This window comes from Budorcas taxicolor, chromosome 8 (genome assembly GCF_023091745.1).
Source record: "Budorcas taxicolor isolate Tak-1 chromosome 8, Takin1.1, whole genome shotgun sequence".
NCBI lineage: Eukaryota > Metazoa > Chordata > Mammalia > Artiodactyla > Bovidae > Budorcas > Budorcas taxicolor.
Window position 1 is genome coordinate 97,292,467 of NC_068917.1, and position 26,351 is coordinate 97,318,817.

The 26,351-nt window shown below is 43.6% G+C and overlaps 1 protein-coding gene across 1 annotated transcript in view; it reads right to left on the bottom strand.

Annotated features, from left to right (window-relative positions):
- Positions 1-26,351, bottom strand: part of LOC128052437 (phospholipid-transporting ATPase ABCA1) — a 110,544-nt gene that overhangs the window by 49,410 nt on the left and 34,783 nt on the right. The window contains exons 5-10 of the mRNA XM_052644998.1: positions 20,105-20,226; positions 17,324-17,500; positions 8,484-8,576; positions 3,620-3,860; positions 1,605-1,744; positions 1,150-1,266 (exon numbers count right to left, since the gene is read on the bottom strand). Of these exons, the coding sequence (XP_052500958.1) occupies positions 1,150-1,266; positions 1,605-1,744; positions 3,620-3,860; positions 8,484-8,576; positions 17,324-17,500; positions 20,105-20,226 (890 nt within the window). The remainder of the gene's footprint in view (positions 1-1,149; positions 1,267-1,604; positions 1,745-3,619; positions 3,861-8,483; positions 8,577-17,323; positions 17,501-20,104; positions 20,227-26,351) is intronic.

Below are 26,351 nucleotides of genomic sequence, written 5' to 3' on the forward strand. Positions count from 1 at the left end.
TGAGACTCGGAAGGAGAGAAGTCCAACAAGTAGGAATGTAGATTCCAAGGAGAGGACCAGAAGATGCCTGAGACCACACCAAGATCTATGACACTGTTTGTGGCTGAACCACATGAATCCCTTTTGGAGGAGAGACTGGAGCTGAACAGAGACCGTCCTTGATGGGTATAAGTTGTTGTTGTTATTATTAGACAGGAATTATTCACTCAATCCATACAAATTATTGTTCATGCTTCCCTGACTAAAGTCCCTTGGTTTTTAAAGGCTCCCAATTTAAGAATTAAATTGCAGGACCACTGCAACAAAGATGACTCAGCTTTCCCATCACTGGAAGGCCCCCAGGGTATGGTCCCTCCTAGGGCATCTCGGAAGGGTCCTCAGCCTGTGAGAGTACCTTTCTGGGTAGATATACTACCTGTAACACCCAGCTGCCCTTCTGATCAATGACGTGTCAAGACAAGAAACCTGGCAAAATCCATTCGTGCTTAATAGCAGCAGGAACAAAAGGAAGAGGCCTCTCTCACCATGGAGACAGGAAATAGTCTAATGATTCTCTGACTCAGCCCAAGGCGGGATGATGTGATTAAATGGCACTCAGGCTCAAGCAAAGGAGACATTTTGTTCTTGCTCAGACTCCTCCGCTTCTGAATCCAATTGTCTTCAGAGCACTTATCCCTTTTCAAGTGGTTCTGAAGCACTAAGTGAAATTCCCCTCCACGTAATAACAGCGGCTCCTCACTCACACAGCGCCTTGGGGAGCAAGTATCTGTGATAAGTCTGCAGAACAGGCTTTTGCTCGCACACCTCTGTCCAAGACCTACCAGGACATAGTAGGGCTGAGTAAGGTGCTGTGGTTCTACAGCCAGAAAATAGTTAAGGTCTTGTAATCACCAAACTCCTCCTCCAAATACCAGTCCGAAGTTTCTTGCTTGGAACTATGATTTTGACTACCAGATGCCTTGATGCTGATGTGCATGAGATGGTGTAATCTGTGCACCATCACCTATACCTCTGCCAAGTGACAGCCCTGGGGCTTGAGCTGTGCTCTGTCCCTCTGTACTGGGTTCAATGTAAATAACTCTCCTCTCAGTCACTTCTTGGGAAGTAAAGAGCATCAAGCAGGCACACAGTAATCAGGGGGACACTCACCCGGACAAGGTCCATTTCTGAGCTGCTCTCCATAAAGGTCCAGATCCTGGGGCTGAGTTCTTGCCACATGCCTTCTAGATCATGAAACACAGCCAGTTCCTGGAAGGTCTTATTCACCTGGAGTCAACCAGGAAGCCAGGAGCAGCAAAAAATAAAAGAGGAGCAGTGACATGAGAAACTCAGCTACTCCCTGAAAAGACACTCCATCACAGAAGCCCTTTTCCTGTCCTTCCCATCCCCAAGAAGTGCCTGCCTGCAGCAGGGATTCAAACACCCAAGACTGGAGAGCTGGCCCTCAGTAGTCAGCTGGGGCCTAGGTCAGACTGGAGGTCCTCATTCTTTGGAAATCCCAGAAAAGTATACTCTAAATATACTCCATCTGAAGCCACCTTTATATTTTTGTTCTTAATTCTAGGAAGAGTCTGTTGAGGGCCTCTCAGGCCCAGGTGGCTTACCTCAGTCATAAGCTGCCTTGTGACTGGAGTATCAGGTGTATACAGGATCTTTCCAACAAGCAGGGGCTTGAGAGCTTTCCATATGATGCGGGAAAGAGGACTGGACTCCAGATTCTTCATCAAATCATTGCAATAAGGAGCTGTGAAAAGGATGAAAGGCAAATATTTGTATGCATGGTCATATATTTGTAGAAACTAACAAAAGCTTTAGAACCAGCTGGTCAGTCATAGGTTTAAATCTCAGCTGTGCCACTTAACGGTTATGTAACAACTTCAGATTTGTGCCTCAGTTGACTCCTCTGTAAAATTAAAGTTAATGACATCTACTTAGCAGAGACGTGGAGAGGATTAACTGAGATGATATCGGTGGAGCCCCTAGAACAATGCTGGATAAATAACCAAAGTTTATTATAACACAGATGATGTCACAACTGAGACAATATAGAAAAATACTTTTTACTATGCACAAGCCTAGAGTTGTCGCTCTAGATGACTTAACGCCAGCCTTCAACACTTTGTGTCCACTAGAAACAGAGGGCTGAATTTCAGACTTTAGTTTTCAAGAAGAAATAAAAACTCTCCCTTCAATTTCTAAGTCTCATAACAAGTACCTGAAATAAATGTAATGAATATCCCAAAGTGAAAAATATGAAGTCATAATAGATAATAAGGTCTGATTACCCAGAAAGATTCCCAAATTTTTAAAAAATTTCACTCTGGGTTCTTTTAGATTCCAAGTATCCTCTACATGCTGCAAAGATAATATTTAAAAACAAAAACAAAAAAGAGGACTTGCTCACAGTTGTAGCTGTTGTGAAAATGAAGGCTCCCTCAGGTTGACTCACAAAGAGAGGGAGCAGAGGGGATGGCATTTCAGAAAACTGCCTACAGCGCCCTTCCCTTCAGGCTCACAAAGCAACCTGCCACGGCTGGAGTGCTTCACTCCAGAGAAGAATAAAAGGTTCTTATGTTACAGTAATGCACTAAAAGCCACCTCACTCAGTGTCTGAAAGACACACCTGCGGTTAGAAATGGAGAAAGGCTCACTTGCATCATGTTTGCAAGGAAAACAATGCCATTGTCTACAGCTATAACACCGGCTCCTCGCTGCCACAGGCACAGGACACACATCACCACAAAACTGCCCAAGCGTGGGGAGCAGATATGGTGTAACAAGGTTCTCTAATGACACCTTGTAGCTAAGAACCAAAAACAAACAGCAGATCAAATGCCTGAGTCTGATGGCACACATGCCACCATGAACAGGTATTCTGGAGGTCATGTGTTTATGGACAAAAAGCATGGAGCCAGGCAGACCTGGTTGAATCCGGGTTCTTGCTGATTAACAACAGTGTGACTTTGACCAAGTCACTGAACCTCTCCAAGCCTACAAAATGTGGGGCTATAAAACCTTCCTTGCAAGGAATTCCCTGCCAGAGGTCAAAGTTGCATCCCTGGCTGGGGAACTAAGATCCCACCAGCTGTGGTCCAGCACAACCAAAAAAGAAAAAATAAAAATAAACCTTCCTTGCAGGTTTACCATAAGGGTTAAATGAATTAACTTTTTAAAAAAAATGCAAAGGACATAGGAAATGTTCCCTAAATTCTATCTTTCATTATTGCTGTTACTGTTAAGTTTTTATTATAAAGCATATCTCAAGGAGAGCAGGGGGGAAAGGGAAGGGAGATGGGGAGAATGAGAAGAACCTTGATCACTCTGGGAACCACCTTCTGACATACCCCAGAAAATTGGAGACAGTGACATTCAATCATCCATTCACTTGATAAAAACACTGTATGCCTGGGATGTGCCAGGCCCCTTTCACACAAGTGGGGACAGTTCGCTGATTAGGAGAAGATTCCCTCTTCTAGGAGCTCTGTCTGGGTGGCAAATAGACATGTAAACAAGTACCCACTGCTGCTATGTAGGATGAGGGTAAGCACGAGAGAGGGGGCCCCACAGGGCTGAGTCTGGGACGGAGGTGGTGCCAGGGCCTGGCTGCATAGACACTCACATGTAGAGTTGTCATAGAAGGTGCCAGCATCATCCTCTGTGCCGTTGCCCCCGAAGAGGGCCTTGTAGTTGTTGTCCTCGTACCAGTTCAGGGACTTGATCTTCAGGCCCCCGCCCTCAGGATGGCCGCAGATGATGCGGGACACAGCCTGGTAGATCTGGGTGGAGGAGCTGGAGCTGTTCACGTTGGTCAGAAACATCACCTCCTGCCGCATGTCACTCCAGCTCCTCATGCTGAACAGCTGGGGGAGGGAGCAGGCGGAAGTAGAAAGGAAAGAGGCAGGAAGGTTGAAGACACAGAAGACAAAGAAACAGGTTAGTTCCTCACCTCTACAAAGCCTTATACCAGAACATAACTTGTCTGGCGTCGCCTCTCGGAAGCCTGGTGATGGGACCACCAGAGCCATGCTACCCGTCTGTGGAAGAGGGACTGGTGTCATCTGAGAGACTGTTTGAGAGGCAGGTTCTGATCTATCTAGAGTTCAAATCCACTTTGTCACCAGGTGCCCAGGTGATTCCCATACACATTAAAGACGGAAGTACAGCCTAGAAGTTGGTGGAGCCCCTGGTGATGGGCTTTATCTCATTCAGATTATCATCGGGTTTATAGAAGAGGATGCTTTCCTTGAAGAATCATGTGTTCACATGCGTACATCAGGAACCGCTCACATCCTCGGTGAGGGCCTCATTTCTAAAACATCTCAAACTTCAGTGTGGAAACTGAGGTACCTCCTGCCCCTTGGCAGAAAAGGCAGTGTGTGTGAAATCCCCACCCTCGTCTCAGCTAAGCGCCAGGCACTGGGAAGGAACACACAATGGGAGCTTGACTTTGAATCTCAGCCACGTCCTCACTGGCTCACAACCTTCGGGAAGTCACATCTCTGAGGGCCCCATTTCTGATCAAGACGATGAAGCTAAAACAGAGCGTGTCGAGAAGAACGTCACACAATATCCACTCTCCAAGAGGGCCCTGCACAGAACAGCCCCTGCCTGGAAGAGGCAGAGGCGCCACGCAGCCGGGGGCTGAGTCTGGGACTTACATGTGACCAGCGCTTTGTCTCACACACAAATGTACTCCAGCACGCTGTAGACTTCTTGGTCCAGTGGCTCTCATGATTAACTATTCACAGAGCACTTTGTATCTCCACACATTTCACAATAAATCATTAATACACCTTTCCATTCCTAGCCCTGTCACTGCGTGTCCAGGCTGAGGTGTGGCAAGCAGAGGGGAGCGGGTACGGGACGCCACTCTTACTCCGGAGGCAGTCTAGGCTGACTCCATGACCCGGTTTTCTGTCTCACAGAGCCCGCTGATCCCTGTGAGTGAGAAGGTCTTGGGTGCCACAGACCCTGCCTCTGCCTTCAGCCTACAAAGGGGAACCAGGTGCTCCGGGGGTGGTCAGAGGTCACAAAGATTCTTCCCTCCAGAGAGGGAGGCTTTGACACCCAGAAAACACAATTAGGTGGCCAGCTTTTCCTGACTTTATCTTCTGAGGTCCACAGACAGGGAGGGGGATAGGCAGTCAGGCCATCTTTCCTTTTGCTGGTGGGTGCAACAGCCCTAGAGATTTTTGAAGGACAGCACAAAAGCCACTCACTTCTCTTTGTCGCCACCACCATCCTGCCATCCCCCAATCGAAAGAACAAATCTCTTCCCACATAAAGTCAGCACATCTTTGGATAGAAGCACTGTAAGCAACTGAGTTATTCCAAATTCTTGGCTCTTCCCAGAACCTGCCTTAGGGGCAGACTCCTACTTGTTCTAACTTCAGCTCCTGCCCCAAGCCTCCCCATGAAGTGCCTCCCACCACAGGGAAGGCAGCCGCTCAGCCTCCAACCCACGGATGGTGGCATCTGATCATCATCTACGGAGTGAATGAACTACTGAGGCTTTCTCAATCCACTGCCATGGCTTTCTCCTGCCCTTGCCCCATCACAGCCTCTTCTTAGCCTAACACTGGAATCATAAACAACTCTAATCTTCTCAGCCACACCAGACACCCCTGATCCAGACCCTCCACTGGCCTCCCATCTTGCTCAGTGTAAATCCAGCCTTTCCAGGTCTGCACGGCACTCACCTCCTGCTCTAACCTCATCTCTGACTCCCCTCTCACTTGCTCTCTTTGTTCTGGCCTCACTGGCCTCCTCCCCAGTCTTTACATCTCTTAAATCTAGCCCTACATCAGTGTATTTGGGTCTACAGTTCCTCCTGCTTGCAGTGTCATTTCCTCCATGTTCAGATGGCACCTGACTAGACAGGGCTTCATGGATCACCCTCCCCTCTAAAATACTACCTCATCCCCCTCCATCCCTCTTACCCAGCTTCGTTTTCCTTCACTGCAGGCATCCTTGCTGTCCCATTATACACGACTGGTTTATTTCTATCTCCTGCCCCACTGCAGTCCCACAACAACAGAGAACTTAGTGTGCTTACCACTGAGTCCCTAGCACCCAGCTGTGCCAGGGTCCTAGCGGGTGTGGACAGATAACCAAACACTGCTCCTTACTCTGCCTCCCCAGGCTCACCTTCCAAAAGTGAAGCTCATGCCCACTTTCATCCCTCTGGCTCTCAAAGTCCCCATTCCCTCACAACTCCCGGCCCTGTTAGTCCAGTTTCTTTCTCCGAATAGTCTCCTTCCAACTCTATTTCCAGTTACCATGAGGGTTCAGACAAAAAAAACTGCTAAAGCTGCAAGAATGTGGGCTTTAGAGGCCAAGCATCCTGGGTTCAAATCCTAGTCTTGCCAATTAACCCACTAGGTGACTGTGGGCAAATCGTCTAGCTTTTCTGAGCCTCGGTGTCACCTGTGCAACAGGCATAGTTGGCCTCATCACATTTGTCATGCGGATCACACAGGGAAACCAGGGGAAGCCGCAAGAAACATGGCAGCTTACCTCCCTTTTCCTTTCAAGGGTTGTGTTTTAGTCAAAACAACCAACTTTCTTTCCAAACACTGAGCAGATCAACAAGGGCACTTATGTATTTATCTTCTCCCATTTGTCCCAGAGAAACTCTTAGATAATGAGTCACTGGTGGCAAAGGTGACTTGACTTTGTGTTCCACTGAAAGAAGTGGGGGGCCCTTGCTGCCCAGGGCCAGGGAATAAGCAGGACACAAGGAAGCAGCTGCCAAGAAAAATGTATATTGTTCAGCTGAAGAGTTTCTACCATGTGAGCAACAGAATATCACATGCTTTCAATTATTTTTTAACCCTAGACAAAAGGCAGGCCAGTGATGTAAGAGGAAACAGCTATAACCAGACTGTGAGTTTAGAGGCAGCTTCAAACGTTAAATCCCTGCTCTGCCTTTTCTAGGGCTGGCAGAGAGCACAGGGCAAGTCACCGTCAGCTAACAGGACTCAGGAGAGATGGCAATGGACTTGCAGGGCAGTTTCTGCTTCTCATTCTGCCTCCTGGAAGAACCCCAGGAGACCCAGCTTCTCCACCGACAGAGAGGTCACCAGCATTCATAACCAGAGTAACAGATGGCAGCCTGGAAGAAGGCTTCTCCTCCTGAAAGGAGCTGGAAAGCCAGTCCTCTTCGGTCAGACACACAGCAGCAGGATTGACAAAGAACAGGATCGAAAGTAACACGCTAGGTAACATGTTGACAGAGCCGAACCTCGGTGCTTTCTGTACTTCCCAAACATTCCGCATTTTCCTTTGTGAACATGCAATACTTTATTCTTGCTGTTGTTGTTGTTCAGCCGCTAAGTCATGTCCAACTCTTTGTGACCCCATGAACTCCAGCACGCCAGGCCTTTCTGTCCATCACTATCTCCCTGAGTTTGCTCAAACTCATGTCCATTGAGTCAGTGATGCCATCCAACCATCTCATCCTCTGTAGCCCCCTTCTCCTGCTACCCTCAATCTTTCCCAGCATCAGGGTCTTTTCCAATGAGTCAGCTCTTTATATCAGGTGGCCAAAGTATTCTAAGTATTTATTCTTAGAAGACATAAAGTGAGCTTTGATATTTGAGAAAAATCATAAAAACACCAAAAAAAATGAGTTAAAGAAGCAGTTCATAATAAGGCTGGACCAAGTCTGAGAAAATTTTGCCACAAATTATTCCCAATGTCTTATACATTAAGGCCTGTGCGGTTTCTGACCATCACTCCCTGACTCAGCTCTCTACACAACGGGCTCCAGACCATTGGTTCCTCTTTTCCAGTCTATTCTGAAAGAAGGCTGGGTGTCAGAAAGGCAAGCACACGCTGACTGGGAGGCAGAGAAGTGCTTATCCGCTAATTTTGTAAGTCAGGCCCTCTGATCTTATGACAAAGGTGATTCTGTTAAGTAGGAAGTTAGGTAATTCTAATACACTTGTAAACATGTGGACCCAAAAGGCAAACTCAACATTTATCAGGAGACTCTATTCCCAAAGTTGAACTCAAGGGGCCAGAAGTTCACAAGGCAAAAATCCAAATTAGGGGTACCAGCTTCTCCCTTTCAGTTGGTAAACAAATGTTCTGGTAAAAAGACTGTCCAGCTTTAGTACTGAAGAAGAAATAAGGAGAAGTTGCTATAAGACAAACACAGTACGTGGAGGACAAGGAGGAATCATCTCCTCTACTAATGAGTCATTAACTCGGAACCTAGAGTAACAATTGGAGAAAGTCCTAGGCTAGACATCGGGCCTTTAGCTACTAGCTAATTAACCCTGAGACATCCATGAGTCTTGGTTTCTTCATCTTTAAAGTAAGGAGATCAAACCAAGTAATTTTAAGGTCACAGATGCTTCTAAAGTTGATTTTACATTTTTTATGACATGCATATCAAATGGACTCTCTGAATCAAGTTCAGGGTGTAAAAAAGTCATAATGGATGGTCTGCCCCCTCAGACTGAAAAGATATGACTTACCTCTTGGGCCAGATTCCCGAGACTATCCAGCAAAGCTTTAGTGGCTTCACCCAGCTCCTCGCTCGGGAAGAGAGATGTAGGGTTTAGTTCTGTCTGCAACGAGAAACCAATAACTGTTTCTAAACTCAATGTAAACCTGAAATCTCTATTTAAAACTAAACAAGTTGATTAAAACTATTCATAATCTTCAATTTGAAACACAAGAAACCCACTCTTAACCAAAATAAGACACTAAAATTATTCTATGCCGGGGGCCAGCCTTCCCACACTCCCAGTCCTCTGATGGGCCCAGGCTTTCCTTTAAATGACACACACCAGTAGGTCTCTGTGACACAGCTCACAGGCTGTGTTAATGTTCATTCCTTCCATGAAGCAATCATGAGCAAAACCAGGTGGGGGGCTTTTTGTTTGCTTTGCCTTTCTCTCTTCAAGTTCACATTTTACCTAAAGGCTACCATATTGAAAGTTGAACCTACACAGAGACCTTCGTAAGGAAAACTTACAAACAGAGGTCTTAATTGGGAGACACAGGAGGTAAAAACTATTTCCTTTCACTTTTGGGGGCTTGGATACTATAAAATACAGAGAAGAGACTGATGTAAATCAGATTTAATATTACAAATTAATAAGGAAAGATAGGCTATTCAACCAGAGAAGGTGATGGCACCCCACTCCAGTACTCTTGCCTGGAAAATCCCATGGACAGAGGAGCCTGGTAGGCTGCAGTCCATGGGATCGCTAAGAGTCGACACGACTGAGCAACTTCACTTTCACTTTTCACTTTCATGCATTGGAGAAGGAAATGGCAACCCACTCCAGTGTTCTTGCCTGGAGAATCCCAGGGACGGGGAAGCCTGGTGGGCTGCCATCTATGGGGTCACACAGAGTCGGACACAACTGAAGCGACTTAGCAGCAGCAGCAGGCTATTCAACCACTGTTGCTGAGACAAATAGTTACTCATCTAAGAGAGTAATTTTTCCATCTTACACCACTACATGAAATTAAATTCTTGGTAGACTGAACAGCTAAAACTAAAAATGAAAGTTAAAAGATATACAGGAGAAAATGTATTTATGAACTTGGGGTAAGGAAGGTCTTCTTAAAATACTGAAGTCCAAATCAAAAATGGGGATTAAACTTCTGAAAGTAAAAACTACGCACCAAAGACACCATGAACAAAGTGAAAAAACAAGCCAAAGACTAGAAGAATGGATTTTTTTAAAAAATTTAGAATAAAAATGGAATACCAAGCCATCAGTTAAAAGTAACCAGATGCCACATTTATCAACATACATAAATCTCAAAAACATAACACTGGGTGAAAAAGACAAGTTGCAGATCAACATGCACCCATATATAATATAAACGCATGCAAACCAATACAGTATGTTATTAACCGAATGTGAATATATATACAGTTGGATAAAAATACGCAACTTCAAGATACCAGCTATCTTTGAGGAAAGAGGGGAATATACAGATGACAGCAACTATATTTGTAGTGTGTTATTTCTTGAACTATTTCATAAGTTTCTTTTTAATTCAAGGAAAAATAAGGAAAAAGGAAGAGGGAAGGAGATTGACAGGAATGAAGGATAGGAATATAGGTTAGGTTGAATATATATCAGATTCGAAAGATGTCTAACTTCCTTGAACAAAATTAACCCCAGGCAAGATGCCTTGAAACAAGGCCACACAATAAAATCTGAGAACCAAGTGCCTGCACCAACTATTAACTGCGGTCTCTTGCTCATATTTACTTGACAAAGGCAGACAGAGCTTGCCAATAGTACTTCCAAAGAGCTCCAGTAACCCATTCACAGTTTGGAATTTCTACTACTATTTTTCATAACCAAAAGTATTCCCTTGGCTATAAATTCACAGAGGTCCCCATTGAGCTCCCCTGCACAGGAGGCAAGATTTTCTTGTATGAAGGAAGACAGGGATAAAGGGAAAAATTAAATCTTTAGTGGAGACTATACATTCTGTGTTAAGCTAACAGGAATTCATGTATTATTCAATATTTTAAGATCATAACTAAATACTATACTAGCATTATAAGAAGAACAGACAAATGAATATGATATTACTCAAAGCCCTTACCCATTTCGGTAATATATGTTAATCACAACACTGCAACATTTCCTAAAACCATGACATTCTGGAGCACTGGCTCCATAATGATAAAAGCCATTATGCCATCCTTTCTGGGCCTAATAGATGACTTCTTTATATTCTTTTTATCCTCCTTAAGTTTTTCCTTCCACATGAATTCTCTTTTTATTTTCTAAAATTGAAGTAACAACGGTTTATAACATAATATGAATTTCATGTGTTCAACATTATATTTCTATTTCTGTGTATGCTGCAGCATGCGCCCCACCAAAAATTTAGTTTAAATTGTAAAAGACTGAATTTTTTTTTTAAAAAAGCAATAACTTATCAAAGTCGATTTGATTTTAATTTCTGAGTTGGTGTTTTATTTCAACTCACTGTCCAGCACAGTTCCTGGCACATAATAACTAGGCACCCAAGAAATGTGGAAGAAAAGTAAAAAGCAAAGGAAAGACCACATCAGGAGGGTGAGAAATGGACTGGTGTGAGTCCTGCTTCAAAGATCATTCAAATTCACAAACATACTCTGTTTCATATTCACCTCATCAAGTCACTCACATCTGCAGCCTTAAGGTGGCTCCCCTTGCTCCAAGGATGAGGCCCAATAGCCTACGAAGGCTAAATGAACATTTCGCTCTGCACCTCTGTAGTGTCATGTCTTACCATTCCTCTCCCCATCAAACTCCCCGTAGCTACATCTGATCCATTCTGACCTACTCAGCCATGCACAGTTCCTCTAAATGCCACCTTCTCTTGCCTCTTTCCTCGGAGCCCCATGCATACATCATGTCCTCTGCATGGAAAATTCTTCTGTCTTTACCTGGCTAACCTCTATTCTTTCGGTTCCAACTTAGAGGATGTTTCTTTCCTAATCCTCAAAGACTAGGTTAGGACACCCCATCAGAGGTCTCCTGATGCACAGCACCCAGCAGAGAGGCTAACACTCTGAATAGCATCTCTTTACTTTCTTTGTCCCTCCTCTCCCCAACAGCAGGGAACACAGATCTATACCTTGTTTACCACTGTCTCCCTGACCCGCTGTGTGAGGATTTCCTGAAAAAATGAAGGGTTTGTTTATAGATAATAGCTATACAAAGGGACAAGTGGGAGAGATGACTATTAATACATTAGAAGTGGTAGCCAGATAGAAATACAAGACAGAGTATCTGTGAAATTAAAATGTAACTGGAAATCCTTTTAAGCTTAAAAAAATCTTATCCACACTCAAAATTTTGCAGGGACTCCACTACTACAATGAGACATGCTTGTACATATATTTGAATAGTATTCTCATATAAGACACAATTTTGTTTTCTCCTTGCAAATGCATGTTTTAATGTGTGCATTGTACATTTCAAACTTCCCTGAAATACTCTTATAAAGCAGACTACAATCTCTGCTTCACTTTGCCCATATTCAGAAAAGCCAACTCAGGGCTAGGATTTATATGTTTTACTTCCAATTGAAAATAAGTAAGCCACATACCAGGTACAAAGACTATCATCACCCAAAGCAATTACTGTCTCTTTGCAGTCATTTACATGACAATAACAATTGTACTTTGAGGAACATTTTAATAATTTTTATTAAAGTAGGGAATTATAACTCATGTCTAAGGACGGTACTAATCTTTTAAAAGCAATTCAACAACTTAAATATTAAATTTTAAATTATATGTGATTAATACATTAAAATATTTCATTTTTGCTATTTCTAAACATAGTTAAATATACCTACTACCACATAATTCAGGATCAAAAATCAAGCCTTTATCTTAGACATGGCAAGAAAAAAATTATACTATTTCAAGTAAACTAATTATATTATTTCAAGGAAAAAATTGTATGTTTGAGGCAAAAACATCTGTCTATTTGGAGTTGAGTCATAGTAACACACTGCTTAGTTCAGTAATTTATCCCCAGTTCTGTGTTTCCCCTGTTCTCCCACGAATTAGGTGAACAGAGTCTAAAACAGTAAATCCCTGAGACGTGTCATTCTACAATTTACCAAATGATAGCAATTGCAATTGCTTGCCAGGCAAAAGCACATGTTGTAAACAGGTGGGCAGTAAAATTATACAAAACCAAACAAAACCTGATACTTCCCGCAAGAGTCTGTGTTTCAGGCAGGAAGAGAGGGAAAACCAAGTGTTTTTTCCTGCAAAACATTGTCACTGCATGTGACAAACTGAGAAATACCTAATCCCCAAAAGCTATGAGCCAAGCTGAGTCCTTATCAAAGGGTCAAGAAGACACTAAACAAAAACCCTTCAAGACAAGAATGACTGTTCACTCCTCTTATGCCTGCTCTTTCTATCCCTGCACAGTCCAGCTGGTCACTTGGGCACTAGTCCTCTGGGCACTTCAGGGCACCACTCACCTTACCTCCTTTGTCCCATGAACAGAGTTCCACCTTTGCAAGAGCGGACTACATACATCAGAAGACAGAAACAGAACACTTTGTTCCATGGAGACAGAGCTTTCTGTTTTCAGGTGAAGGTACCACCAGAAGTCAAGACAATCTAGTCACATAGTTGTGCAATGTCTAAGTTGTTACTGCAATAAAGGTCAGTCTGTATGCCTGTCCTTGCTAACTCAAATCAGATACCATTTCCCTTGCCACAAGGATCAGACACCATCTTCACATCACTGAGACAGGACTAGAGCCCAAGTGTACTTAACCACACAGACTTTCACTGGGGATCACGGTGTTCCACATTGAACAAGCTGTTGTTAGGGAGCTGCTGGGAAGGGCAGCCCTCACTTTACAGAACCCAGAACCTGTGAAAAATTCCTCAAATTCCCAATCTCAGCCTTAAAGTCGGTTCTCAGTGTTCACTGGAATGAAAGTACCATGTGGACCTTGTCTGTCTTGTTCATGGCTGAAACTTCAATGCCTTCAACCAGTAACTGGTACAAAGCAGACACAGTAATTATGTGTTAGTTTTGTTGATGAATATCTCATGCCTTGTTTAGAGATGCTCTGCTTCCCAAAGTTATCGCTCTATTTGGTTATGCATGACAAACTTTAATGAGTAGTGTTTACTGTGCCTTAGAGTCACTCTCAGAATACAAGCAAGAAAGTACACAGGGCTGGAATAGGACTGATAAAAAAAAGCCAAGGGCACTGAAGAAACACTTCAAAGACTTAATGAAATATTGTTCCAATGTATGTTCCAATCCAAAGGCAGTTATGGCAGAATGAACACTCTCCCTGAAGCTGTCCACATGCTAATCTATAGAATATGTCAATCAGTTATATCATACAATAAAATGCACTTTCAATTCAGTGCAGTCATTCAGTAATGTCCGACTCTTTGCAACCCCGTGGACTGCAGAACTCCAGGCTTCCCTGTCCATCACCAACTCCCCAAGCTTGCTCAAACTCATGTCCATCAAGTCGGTGATGCCATCCAACCATCTCATCCTGTCGTCCCCTTCTCCTCCCACCTTCAGTCTTGCCTAGCATCAGGTCTTTTCCAGTGAGTCAGTTCTTTGTATCAGGTGGCCAACGTATTGGAGTTTCTGCTTCAACATCAGTCCTTCCAATGAATATTCAAGGCTGATTTCCCTTAGGTTTGACTAGTTCAATCTCCTTGCAGTCCAAGGGACTCTCAAGAGTCTTCTCCAACACCACAGTTCAAAAGCATCAATTCTTCGGTGATCAGCTTTCTTTGTAGTCCAACTCTCACATCCATCCATACATGACTACTGGAAAAACCATAGTTTTGACTAGATGTACTTTGTCAGCAAAGTAATGTCTCTGCTTTTTAATATGCTGTCTAGGTTTGTCATAGCTTTTCTTCCAATGAGCAAGCATCTTTTAATTTCATGGCTGCAGTCACCATCTGCAGTGATTCTGGAGCCCCCCAAAATAAATTCTCTCATTGTTTCCCCATCTATTTGCCATGAAGTGATGAGACTAGATGCCATGATCTTCGTTTTTTGAATGTTGAGTTTTAAGCCAACTTTTTCACTCTCCTCTTTCACTTTTAGCAAGAGGCTCTTTAGTTCTTCTTTGCTTTCTGCCATAAGGGTGGTATCCAGATGTAAAAAGTAATGAACATTAATGACTGATTCCTAGCACTGATTTATAGAAGAAAATGTCTACATTATCAGCCACTGTTTTCAAGCACATAATTTATATCACTCACATAAATTAAATTATTAACTTCTTTTTATTGAGCATATAATGTGTACTAGCCCTATGCCAGGCTTTTCATATATGTGAGCAATAATCACAGCAAAGGGCAAACTACATTATCACTATGTGAAAGAATAGGAAACTGAGGCTTAATTTATCTAAGGTAGCACAACTGGTAAAATGCTGAGGTAGTATTTGAACCCAGAAACAGCTGACCCCAAGCCTACACCCTTTCTACTCTGCCACACTTCCCCACTGTTGTCAAAATACTGTGGTCCAAGTGGTCATCAGAGGACTGAAGGAGACCCAGGAGAAAGAATCAGAATATCTTGACTGAAAAACAGAGAAACAGCCACACCAAGAAAAAGAGAGAAAGAGCAGAAATGTTTCAAAGCATGTCTCTCCTCGAAACCCACTTTTGGTGCAGAAATACATATTGACAGAACAGTTTCTGTCTCTCCCACCCCCTAATGTTGGTTGCTGCTCCTGTTGTATTTCTTGGCACAATTAACTGCCTGTGTACAAGGAGGTCTCACAGCACACCCATCTGCCATCACCAATACCAAAATTCCAACCAAATGGCAAAAGCAAAAGGCTGCTTAATATAAATCAAATATCAATCCCAGTGCTCCAATTAAGGCACTGCTTTAAGAGCCACATTTCAAAATGTTTGGAAGTCATTTCATCCCAATGGTATCTCCTAAAACATCTTTACACAGAGCCATCCTGGCCACTCACCATGTTCTGATTCAAGAGCCCCATTTTCTGATTTTAGGAAGAGAGATCTCACAATAACAGCTGACAGGCAGGAGCAGAACCTGAAATGCTCCTATGCCCAAGAGATGTGAAGGAAGCATATGGCAGCCACCCTAATCAACACCTGCCGTGAACCAACTGGTCTACAAGGCTCCACCACAACACGACAGGATGGGCTGTGAAGTAGCTGACAGTTCTGACAGCACATTTCCACACTCCCAATCACACTAATTTTCCCAACTAGGGAGAGATTTTTCAAGTCAAACCCTAAGCTATTGACTGTCAGATTATGAAGGCTTTGCTGTCTTTCTACTTAGAGTGTAATTCAGAAATTACATAATTGGAGGGATTTTACTGGGCTGTGCACACAATAGGTGTTTAATGAGTAAACAGAAATGAAACAATGAATGGGCACCAGAGTAAATTTATTCTGTCTTCTAAAAACACCCATCTTTCCAAAGTTCAAATCATCCCAGCTGAAAGGGTGAACATTTCTGTCTTGTAGCGAAGCAAAGCAAAACAACCAAAACAGTCCAAGGAAATGAGCTAGTATTTGCAACAACCTTTGACTCTGACTCATGATGCAGAAAGTGCCAACAGGCTGCAAGTGTCTTCACAGGTGAGCTTATCCGACTAGGCCAGTTATCTGGGGCTGCAAACATCTCTGTAAATTATACTACAGAATCACAGACCACTAGAAAAAAACAACTCAGTGTATTTTTTAAAACGCTGAAATAGAAAATACTATTTCTGGAAGAGAACAAAAACAGATCTTAAGCGTTGAGGCTAAGCCCTTCACACTGATGGGGGCCACAATAAAACCTGCCAGGCAAGCAGCAGAATTCCGTTTTACTACTACCTTCACTTCAGGCAGAGAATCAAGCAGGATCCAAGGACTCTTCAATGGTCAGTCAAGAGTGTAAACTCTGGGATGTGTTTCTAAGGAACATTCTAGGAGATGATCCAGGTACAGGGTCTGGAAACCGAACCTTCTTAGTACCCCAGGAGGGCCCATCTTTCTCTAGAGAAATTATGGTGTGCAAAGTCCCAGAAGTTTCCAATGTCTTTCTATTAGAATGAGGAAGTTCTCTTTCCAGGCATGTTCTTCTTCCAGGGCTTTCCCCCTGGTTTTAAAAGAGCCTACTGACAATCAAGGGAGCTGTCTGGTAAGCAGGAAACCTGAATGCTGGATGGATGCTAAAGGATGTTGTTCACAAGGCATTTTACCAAAGCTCCCAGAAAACCTAAAGAAAGATACTTATTCTGGAACTAGGCACAGCACTGACAACCAGAAGGCTCAGACTTAGTCCTATTTTTGGATTAGAAATGAATGTGTATTCTCATGGACTGTTTCTTTGAACGAGTGATTCCCAACTAATAATCAGACTTCGTTGGTATTTTTAACCTCTGAAAGCAATTTTGTCATTTTTTAAGTTAATTATTGCATGTGCTCCCATTCAATTCCAGGGTTTTCCCACTGAGACATTTCAGTGTTTCCTTTCTGATACACTTTTTAAAATGGACATCCATCTTCCCATTAATGGTTTTGAGACTTTTTTTTTTAATCTAGAGAATTCCTTCTTCAAATGAACCTTTACAACATTAAAAACCATAAAAAAAAAGTAGGTCTTCTCTGAAACAGATTTGGACTCAGAGCCACACCCAACTCACTCTTCCCTTACTGACTCTTGGGGAGATGGCTCGGAATCTGAGCCAATTACATCGCCAACTCCCAGCCAACCTATGTTTCTACAAAAACAGAGTCATGCTGTCCAGGGAAAAAAGTCACATCCTAAAAGCTTCCCTACACAGCAAGCCTACTCACCAGGATTGGCTTCAGGATATCCAAGTTGGAACGAAGCACCTGCTCTGCTGCGTTCAGTTTCTCCCTTGGCAGGCTGCAAAACCTAGAAACTTCTTGGTCACCAAGTCGAATCACCTCTCCCAATTTTGATCCATTGCACAGACTGGTCAAATGTAACTGGTAGCCTTGCAAAAATACCTATAAACATTTCAGGCAAAGAGAGAGAAGTAAAACTGGATTACACAGATGGGAAGCAGGGTCCTTGAAGCCTCTTGGGGACACTTCATATCAATATCACTTTGAGGAATGGACACTACTATACCCTGTCCAGAGCACTGGGTCTCTACTGAACTTCAGGTAAAGCAAGGCATGATGCTACAGGACATTCAAAACCAGAATGTGGCATTTGACTCATCACCTCCACACTCTTCTCCTTGGGAAGGGAAATCCTGAGTCTAATTCTTTTTCTCAAAAGTGGGACACATGACTCAGCAAATAGGAATCTGGAGTCTGAACTCCCCAAACCACTCTTGTTAGAGAAAATAGAAAGTTCTCATTATTTTGAAATAAAGGATATTTTAAACTGGGGTTGGACTAAATCATGGGGGAAAACGTATTTATACTATTTATTTGTAGATAAAGATATTTAACTAAGGCATATAACTATGTTCAAACAATTTCAGGATGTGGAACTCTTCCTTTTACTTGTATCAAAGCAGAGTACTAGAAAGTCAATCCTCTTATCTCATTGACAGATAAGAATGACTTAGAGCTGGCCTACACATTATAGCAAAGAACTTCTCCTTGGCCATATCTTATGTAACTAGCTTTACTGGATCTAACACTTCTTCACATATGGCCCTTACTGTCCATTAGGCAAAAGTTCAATAAGATGAGAGACCTTGTTTTTTCATGTTCCTTTTGTGTCCTCAGTGCTGGAACATATGGACAATAAATATTTGTGGAACAAATGAATGAACGATTCAGACTCTATTACTCTGTTACAACATGCTCTGTTTGTTTCAATTAAGGCAGCCTGACCTGCTCGTGGTACAACCTCCTGGGAGTGATGGACCAGAAGCTTCTCAGGACCCATGCAGCTCTCCAACACTGCAGAGCACTTGGTCTGTCATGGTTTCCATTAAGTTCCCACCTACTGCCAGATACTCAAGTACACTTTGCTTTTCCTCTTTTCTCTGACTAGCCCTTGCTGCTAGCCGACCTTTAGTATTTGTGTTTAAGACAGTGATAACGGTGACTACAGAGACTAATTACCTTGCAAGGACCACTTCCATATTTAGGATGCCCCGTATTTTAAACTCGTGAGATGTGATAAGAAATTGGCAGGGGGCAATGGAAATCATGCTAATGATTTTTATAAGCCTGCTGCCTTTGGCCCATCTCCCAACCGCAGAATTGGTAAACACAGGCATATTTTCCTAGTTTCATAAGGGCAAGCAGTAAGAACATTTTTCTAATTTTAAAAATTCTATATCATGTAAAGCAAAGATTTTATTTGGGGGCATAAACAGTTCCACTACTTCTGCTTATGGCAAAGTCAAGCTCTATATAAACATGAGACAGGGTAAGGAAGCAGTTCCCCTTTCTACCAGAGAATAAACTTGAGAAGGTCCTCTGGAAATCAATAACTATGCAATCTGGGCCTGCTGCCCACTGCATAGGAGCCGGATGATTATCTAATAATGCTAGAGGAAAGTTCTTTAAAATCTAAGGTTAAAATCTTACTAAACACTAATATACTTCCTGATTTTATAAATTTTTTTAAAAATTAAGCATATTCTCCTTAATAACAGATATCTTTCTATTTATTTTATTTATTTAATTTTAAATATTTTTACTTATTTATTTTTATTTAATTTCTATTTACTTATTATTTATATTCTATATTTCTAGATATCTTTCTCATCTATCTTTGAAAGAAACATTACAAAGAGATAGCCAGTGGGGATTTGCTATTCTGATGCAGGGAGCTCAAATCTGGTGCTCTGTGGCAACATAGATGGGTGGGAAGGAGTGGGAGGTAGGAAGAAGGTTCAAGAGGGAGGGGACATATGTATACCTATGGCGGATTCATGTTGATATATGGCAGAAACCAACACAATATTGTAAAGAGTTATCCTCCAATTAAAAAGAAATAAATTTTAAAAAAGAAAGCACTACATTTAAAAAATCTGTTTTAGATTTTATAGACAAGAGACACTTTAGGTAACAATCCTCAACCCAAGTTATTGTTTCAGAACTGTGAGTTTTTTTTTAAATGCTTAATTTATCTTAAATTCATCTCCCCTTTAGGAAGACAACAACACATGCCTGGGCTTCCCTTGTGGCTCAGCTGGTGAAGAATCCGCCTGCAGGAGACCTGGGTTCGATCCCTGGGTTGGGAAGATCCCCTGGAGAAGGGAAAGGCTACCCACTCCAGTATTCCAGCCTAGAGAATTCCATGGACTGTATTCCATGGGGTCTCAAAGAGTCGGACACGACTGAGCGACTTTCACAAACAAACAAAATAAAAAAACAAAATCAATACATGCCAATTGACAGGCAGGAAATCAGTTTTATTTCAACCAGTTGGCCCATGACACGAGGTTGCACCTTCCACTCTCTGGATGGTGTGGCAGGGCCAGCCTGAGAAGGGAGGTAAAAATAGGTGATGCAGCATTGGAGCCGCCAACCTCCTTCAGCACCATTACAAAGACAGGAGTTTATTCACTTCCTTCCAGGTGCTCTCCTATAATGTCATTGCCACAAGCCCCACCAGGGAAGGTGAAGATCGCAGCTTACCTTGCGGAGACTGACATCAGCCCCCAGCATCCTGTCCACAGTTGGCCTTGGCAGAGAGAGGTTGTGATGCAGGAATCCAGAGAAGGTTTCATTGTCTACCAGGAAGTCCTGAAGTTTCAAGCCTGCGGGAGAAATAGTGTTTCATTTTCATGAGTAACTAAAATGAAAAAAAAAAGCACAATGGAGCAAAATATCCTAATATTGATTGCCTCATTTTAAAGCAATTGAGCACACAGAGAAATGAGGTTCAGGGAGTTTTGCCTTAACAGCAGAGACATGAAAAGAGTGCTTTCTGAAGCTGTGAAGTGCGACACTGCTGTACACATACACACACACAGCCTTTTCTCAGAATAAGTAAACAAATCTGAGATTTGTGACCCTGACCCCACAGCTCCTATCTCCCCAATGCCATCTCAGACAGCTAAACTCAGAGATACTTAAAACCTTATTCCCATAAGCCCAAAGGGCTGGTTTCTTCTTGATGCAAAACAGTGGTTCTGAAACTTGAAGAGGCATCAGAATCACCTGCAGGGCTTGTGAAAACTGGTCCCCTGCCCCCCACAGTTTCTGAGTCAGCGGCCTGGGGTGAAGCTGGATAATTTGCATTTCTAACAAGCTTCCAGACGATGCTGTCACCCGCTGGTCTGGGGCCCACCTTTAGAGAACCACGCCCACCTTTAGAGAACCACGGGTGCAGAGCATTATGCATATCAAAGTGCTTTCACAGGCCTGACTTCATTTCAGTTCCAGACGTGGAACACGTGATTACAGAGCTCCCACACCCAGGCTGGCCCCTGCTTTAAGAAAATATGCATGCACACATTTTAAAAATCAACACTAGTAAATGATTGTATTGCTGCAGGGTTTCCTACAGAATCACTTTAAATAATAAGCCCTCCAGGTACATTTAGAAAAGGTTCCAATCCAGTGTAGTGAAGCAGAAAAAGCACTAGCCAGAAATCCAATTTTAGTCCCTAGAGTTGGAGGCTGTGGCTAAGTGGTATCACTTGGATATTTCATATCATCTTTCTGAATTTCAGCTTCTTTATCTCCAAACAGTAAGGTGACCAGATGCTTTGTGGGTCCCCCTTACTGGAATGCTCTCATTTTCTCTTCCATATTTCATCTGAGTGTCCACTTCTCCTTCTGCCCCTCTCTCATAATAACCCAACTTCATTCAATAAAGAGAAGGCCGGCTCATCAAGACCTGACGACTGGCCAGACATTACTGAGAGACTGCAGCCCACAGGCCCTGGCATGAACCGACCTCTAGGGGGCAAACCTAGCAAACTCAAATCACTTAACTGATGAGAAATAGATGTCTGATCTGAAAACAGGGCTGTGAGGTGAGGCTTAAAAAGAGAACAGGAGTTAATCCTGGGAGCTAAGGGGGTGATGTGCAGAGATAAAGTAGGAGGAGGTCTCAAAACCCAGCCAGACTTTCATCAGTGCTGTCTGATTCAGGCATGTTCTGCTAAAGGAAACTTTTAATAATCTCAGTTGGTAAAGAATCTGCCTGCAACGCAAGAGACCCAGGTTCAATCCCTGGGTCAGGAAGATCCCCTAGAGAAGGAAATGGCAACTCATTCCAGTATTGTTGCCTGGGAAATCCCATGGACAGAGGAGCCTGGTGGGCTACAGTCCATTGGGTTACAAGAGCTGGACATGATTTAGCAACTAAACCACCACCACAGAAGGGCACACTGAGCATGACTCACATCTCTAGAGAAACAGTTCTCTGGCTACACCTTATTTGGCTGACTCCGAGTTATTCCCCCGGAGAAGGCAATGGCACCCCAATCTAGTACTCTTGCCTGGAAAATCCCATGGATGGAGGAGCCTGGTATGCTGTAGTCCATGGGGTTGCTAAGAGTCGTGCACGACTGAGTGACTTCACTTTGACTTTTCACTTTCATGCACTGGAGAAGGAAATGGCAACCCACTCCAGTATTCTTGCCTGGAGAATCCCAGGGACAGAGGAGCCTAGTGGGCTGCCGTCTATGGGGTCGCACAGAGTCAGACATGACTGAAGCAACTTAGCAGCAGCAATTATTCCCCATGACACATTTTAAGAAGTGGTCCTGGCCGAGTGAGTGTCCCTCCTGAGAAAAGGTGCTCCTGCAGGCTGCCACCTGCCTGGTGCTCCCCATCACATACGATACTGTCTTCATACCATCGCATTCACTTCTGTAGCTGCCAAACCTCAGAGCATTGAAGATTCACCTAGGGACATGCTAAAATGTAATTTCTTGGGCTGGATTCCCAGAGATCCTGAAATAGTAGCTCTAGAGTGGGGCCTAAGAATCCACATTTTAATAAGCATCTTCTGTATTTCTAATGCAAGGGTTCTGAGGACCATCCTTTTGAAAGTGAAAGTGAAGTCGCTCAGTCACGTCCGACTCTTTGCAACCCCATGGACTGTAGCCTACCAGGTTCCTCTGTCCATGGGATTTTCCAGGCAATAGTACTGGAGTGGATTGGATTGCCATTTCCTTCTCCAGGGGATCTTCCCGACCCAGGGATCGAACCCAGTTCTCCCGTATTGTAGACAGATGCTTTCACTTTCACTTTCCCCTAAACTATGCCTCTGAGACACAGAATATGTCTTTTATCTTCGCATCCCAGTGCCCAGATCAGGCAAAAAATTACTGATCAATGAATGGTGACTGGGAAATAAGTACCAGGAGATGGGATCAGGGCTGGGAAGATTTCAGAAGTATCTGAGGAGCATCAAAGAAGATTTCCTTTCAGCTGTACAGGCTCAAGAATGGCTCGCAGATATTGGGACGACCCCCAGGCTGCACCCCAAGATAAACAGGACCCCTGGTCACTAGAACTGTATTCCCAGAGACACAAAGTGACACCCTAGATGTCCCAGTATCCCAAAGGTAGGGGTAAACAGGAAGAAGACAGGAAAGTTAGTGGCTTCAACTGCAGTCTGACCTGGAAAGCCTGACACGGACTGTTGTGGAACAATGAAAAAACTACCACACTGAGGGGTGAGAAAACTTCGGCTCCACATCCATTTACTTGCCAGGTCATCTCACCTAGCTGTGTCTCCACTGCCTCATCTGTAAAGGTAGGGGAGGGGAAAAAAAGAAAAAACTTCCCTGAGACCCAGGCAGAACACAATATGTGAGCTCACCTGGTCTGTGACCAGGCAGGCCACTCCTGAGAGTGAAAAGCCAGAGCAGGAATCGACACTGTGCTAGGCAAATTCAGAACAACCTTCTTCCTCCAGAGCAAGGCTGCTAAAGGGTGGAAGGCTGACCCCACTGCACATGTGATGGGTCTAGGTCACAAGCAACATGCTTTAGTCAACATGAGCAGTACATTTACATGACGTTTCAGTTGAAGTCAACAGGCTCCGCTGATGAGAACATCTGGATGTGATCAAACCCCAACCACCTCTCAGTGAGTCCTCTGGATGAGGCAGAAAAGCCAAGAGGCTGATGAAACAGTCAGCAACCTTTGGCAGTGCCCATGCACAGGGTGGTGAGGTGGCCATACGGGGTGGCAGCAGGGAATGCCAATGATCCCTGGATACGAAGAACCTGCATTTTGGTCACATGGATACCACACATGTGGATTCAGATTTACATGCCACCAACACCAAGCTGCAGCCAGCATGGGCAGAGGAAGGCAGTGCAATGCGCACTGTTTTGCAGCCTCAGTTCCTATGAAACTCCTGAGGGGGCTTTGCAAAAATCCCAAGGCCCCGCCCCACCCCACCCGCCCCCAACAACCTCTGCATGATCAGAACTTCTGGGGCTAAGACACAGGCATCAGAATTTTATCCGCCATGATGATTCCAGCCAAGTTTGGGAAACATTTGTGAAACGAAAAGTTCAGGGGTATGGGGACAGAATAACTTAACTTTGATTCTGGACTCTGCTGTTTATGAATTGCATGGCTTTGAGAAATTCATTTTGCCTTCCAGAGCCCAAGATTTCTGACCTAGAAGGTAAGGGTAACAGTACCCACTTTTCAAAGGTATGAGGATTAGAGATATTGGCATGTAATGCATGAATGCTTCCCTTGGTGGCTCAGATGGTAAAGAATCCGCCTGCAATATAGGAGACCTGGGTTCGATCCTTGGGTTGGGAAGATTCCCTGTAGGAGGACATGGCAACCCACTCCAGTATTCTTGCCTGGAGAATCCCATAGACAGAAGAGCCTGGAGGGCTACAGTCCATGAGGTCACAAAGAATTGGACATGACTGAGCGACTTTCACTAACACTAGCTAATGCATGAATAGTGAGCAAGGGGTTCATGGTAGTTGCTCAAAAAATGATAATAATGTTGTGATTATTGAGAAGGGTTTACTTCACTCACCTTGACCAGTGTACCACAATGATGTATAGAGCAAAGGTATGGACACAGACACTTCCCTCAAGGAACTTCCAAGGATGATAAGGGTGATGAAGAGGCAAATCAATAGAAAAAGCAGAGCGCTGGATGACAGAGCCGAAGGAAGCATTTGACCCAGATGAGGCTTATCTGTTTCAAGGCGGGAGTTAGGCTGAACAGACTGAAGCCAGGTTCTGGAAAAGAACAGACAGCCAGAAATCTCCGGAGGCTGTGGCTGACGAGGAGAAGGTAAGGAAGACCTCCCATGACGCAGGGACCATGACACCCTGTAGACATAGTGCTACGTACCCATGGTTCTCAGCATTTCTGAGCGAATAAATAAACACACAAGCAGATAAGCATAGAAGAGCTTCTTCAGAACCTAAGATCTGGGGAGTAGGATGGGAAAAGGAAGAGGACGAGGCACAATGTGAGGCCAGAGTAGGGTGATTTTGCACCTGTGGTCTCAAGTTTTCTCCACTTTTTTTCTTGGCAGGAAAATGAGTGGAGAAGCCAATAATACCAAGAAAGCCCAATATCTGAAATGTCCCTTCTCCTCTTGCCCTAGCTAACTCCTACCCATCTTTAAGATTTGGGCCATGAGTCATCTCCTCCAGGAAGCCTGTCCTGACATGATGCCCTCAAGCTGGGTCAGGTGGCCATTCCTCCATACCCTAATAGCCTCCTATGTGTGCTTCCCCCGAGCTACAGTTGTCTGAGACCACATCATTTTCTCTAGAAGAACAGAAGTGCTTGAGGGCCAGGACTTACTCAAAAGGACAGCAGTGCCTGGCACGGAGGAGGCATCCCGTCAGTGGTGGACGATGAAGGAGTGGATGAACACAAAAGAGTGAATCAAGTAATGAACTGAGATGACCTGCTGTGGGTAGGCATGGGTGAAGCAGGACATGCGTGTGAGACGGACTAGGTCAAGATAGTGAACCTCCTCAGCTGTATCAGCCCAGGGTCCGGAAGACAGTCAGGAATGTGGGAGCTGGAAGCAGGGCATGAGAAATGTCCACAACAGGATAAACGAGGATGACAAGCATCTACCTCACTACACTGAGCTGAGGGTTAAAAGAGAAATGTACCTGAAGTCGCAGCATAAGGCCTAGAACCAAGGAAAGTCCTCAATAAAGGACTAATAAAGATGGCTAATACCATCATCACTTTCAGGAAAGACACCTCATTAGCTTCAGTGCTAGTCTGATCCTAAAGTATATGCTTTCAGAATAGATAAGAACACAGAAGTGACTTTGCCAACCAAGTCAATATTGAATTTATGATCCAAGGTGTGTGTGTGTGTGTGTGCTATGTATTTGCCTGGCTGAGTTCCTGAGTCAGAGAGAATTATGAATTCTTTCTGCTGACACTGTTATAAGGTGAAGAAAAGGTTGAAGCTGACTGGTTTGCCTAATCAGAACTTTAGAAAAGAATAAAGAAATCTAGCATTTTACAGAGAATCAATGGGAATAATCACCTCTACAACATCACTGCAGGGATGGGCATAGATAGAAGATGACTAGTAAGAAAAACCAGTCATTGGACACTAGATAGAAAACACTTAATGGAAAAGACAGTCACTTACTTGGCCATTTAACTCTTTCCACGTGAGCTGACATGACCTCGATTTTCCTATCTGTAATGTGTGGGTTATAGAAGATCTTAGGGATTGTCTTACTGTTGGTACTAAAAAGTACACTTGGGATTAAGCTAAATCGGCATTGGACTTGGCATTAGAAAATCTGAATTCAGGTCCCAGCTCAGCTGTTTCCTAACTGTGCAATTGTGAACCTCACTTTTCTCCATTTCTGAATCTCTCTGGGTCTCAGTTTCCTTAGATGTAAGATGGGCCAGTAACATTCATAGGTTGTTGTGAAAACAAAGATCAAGAAA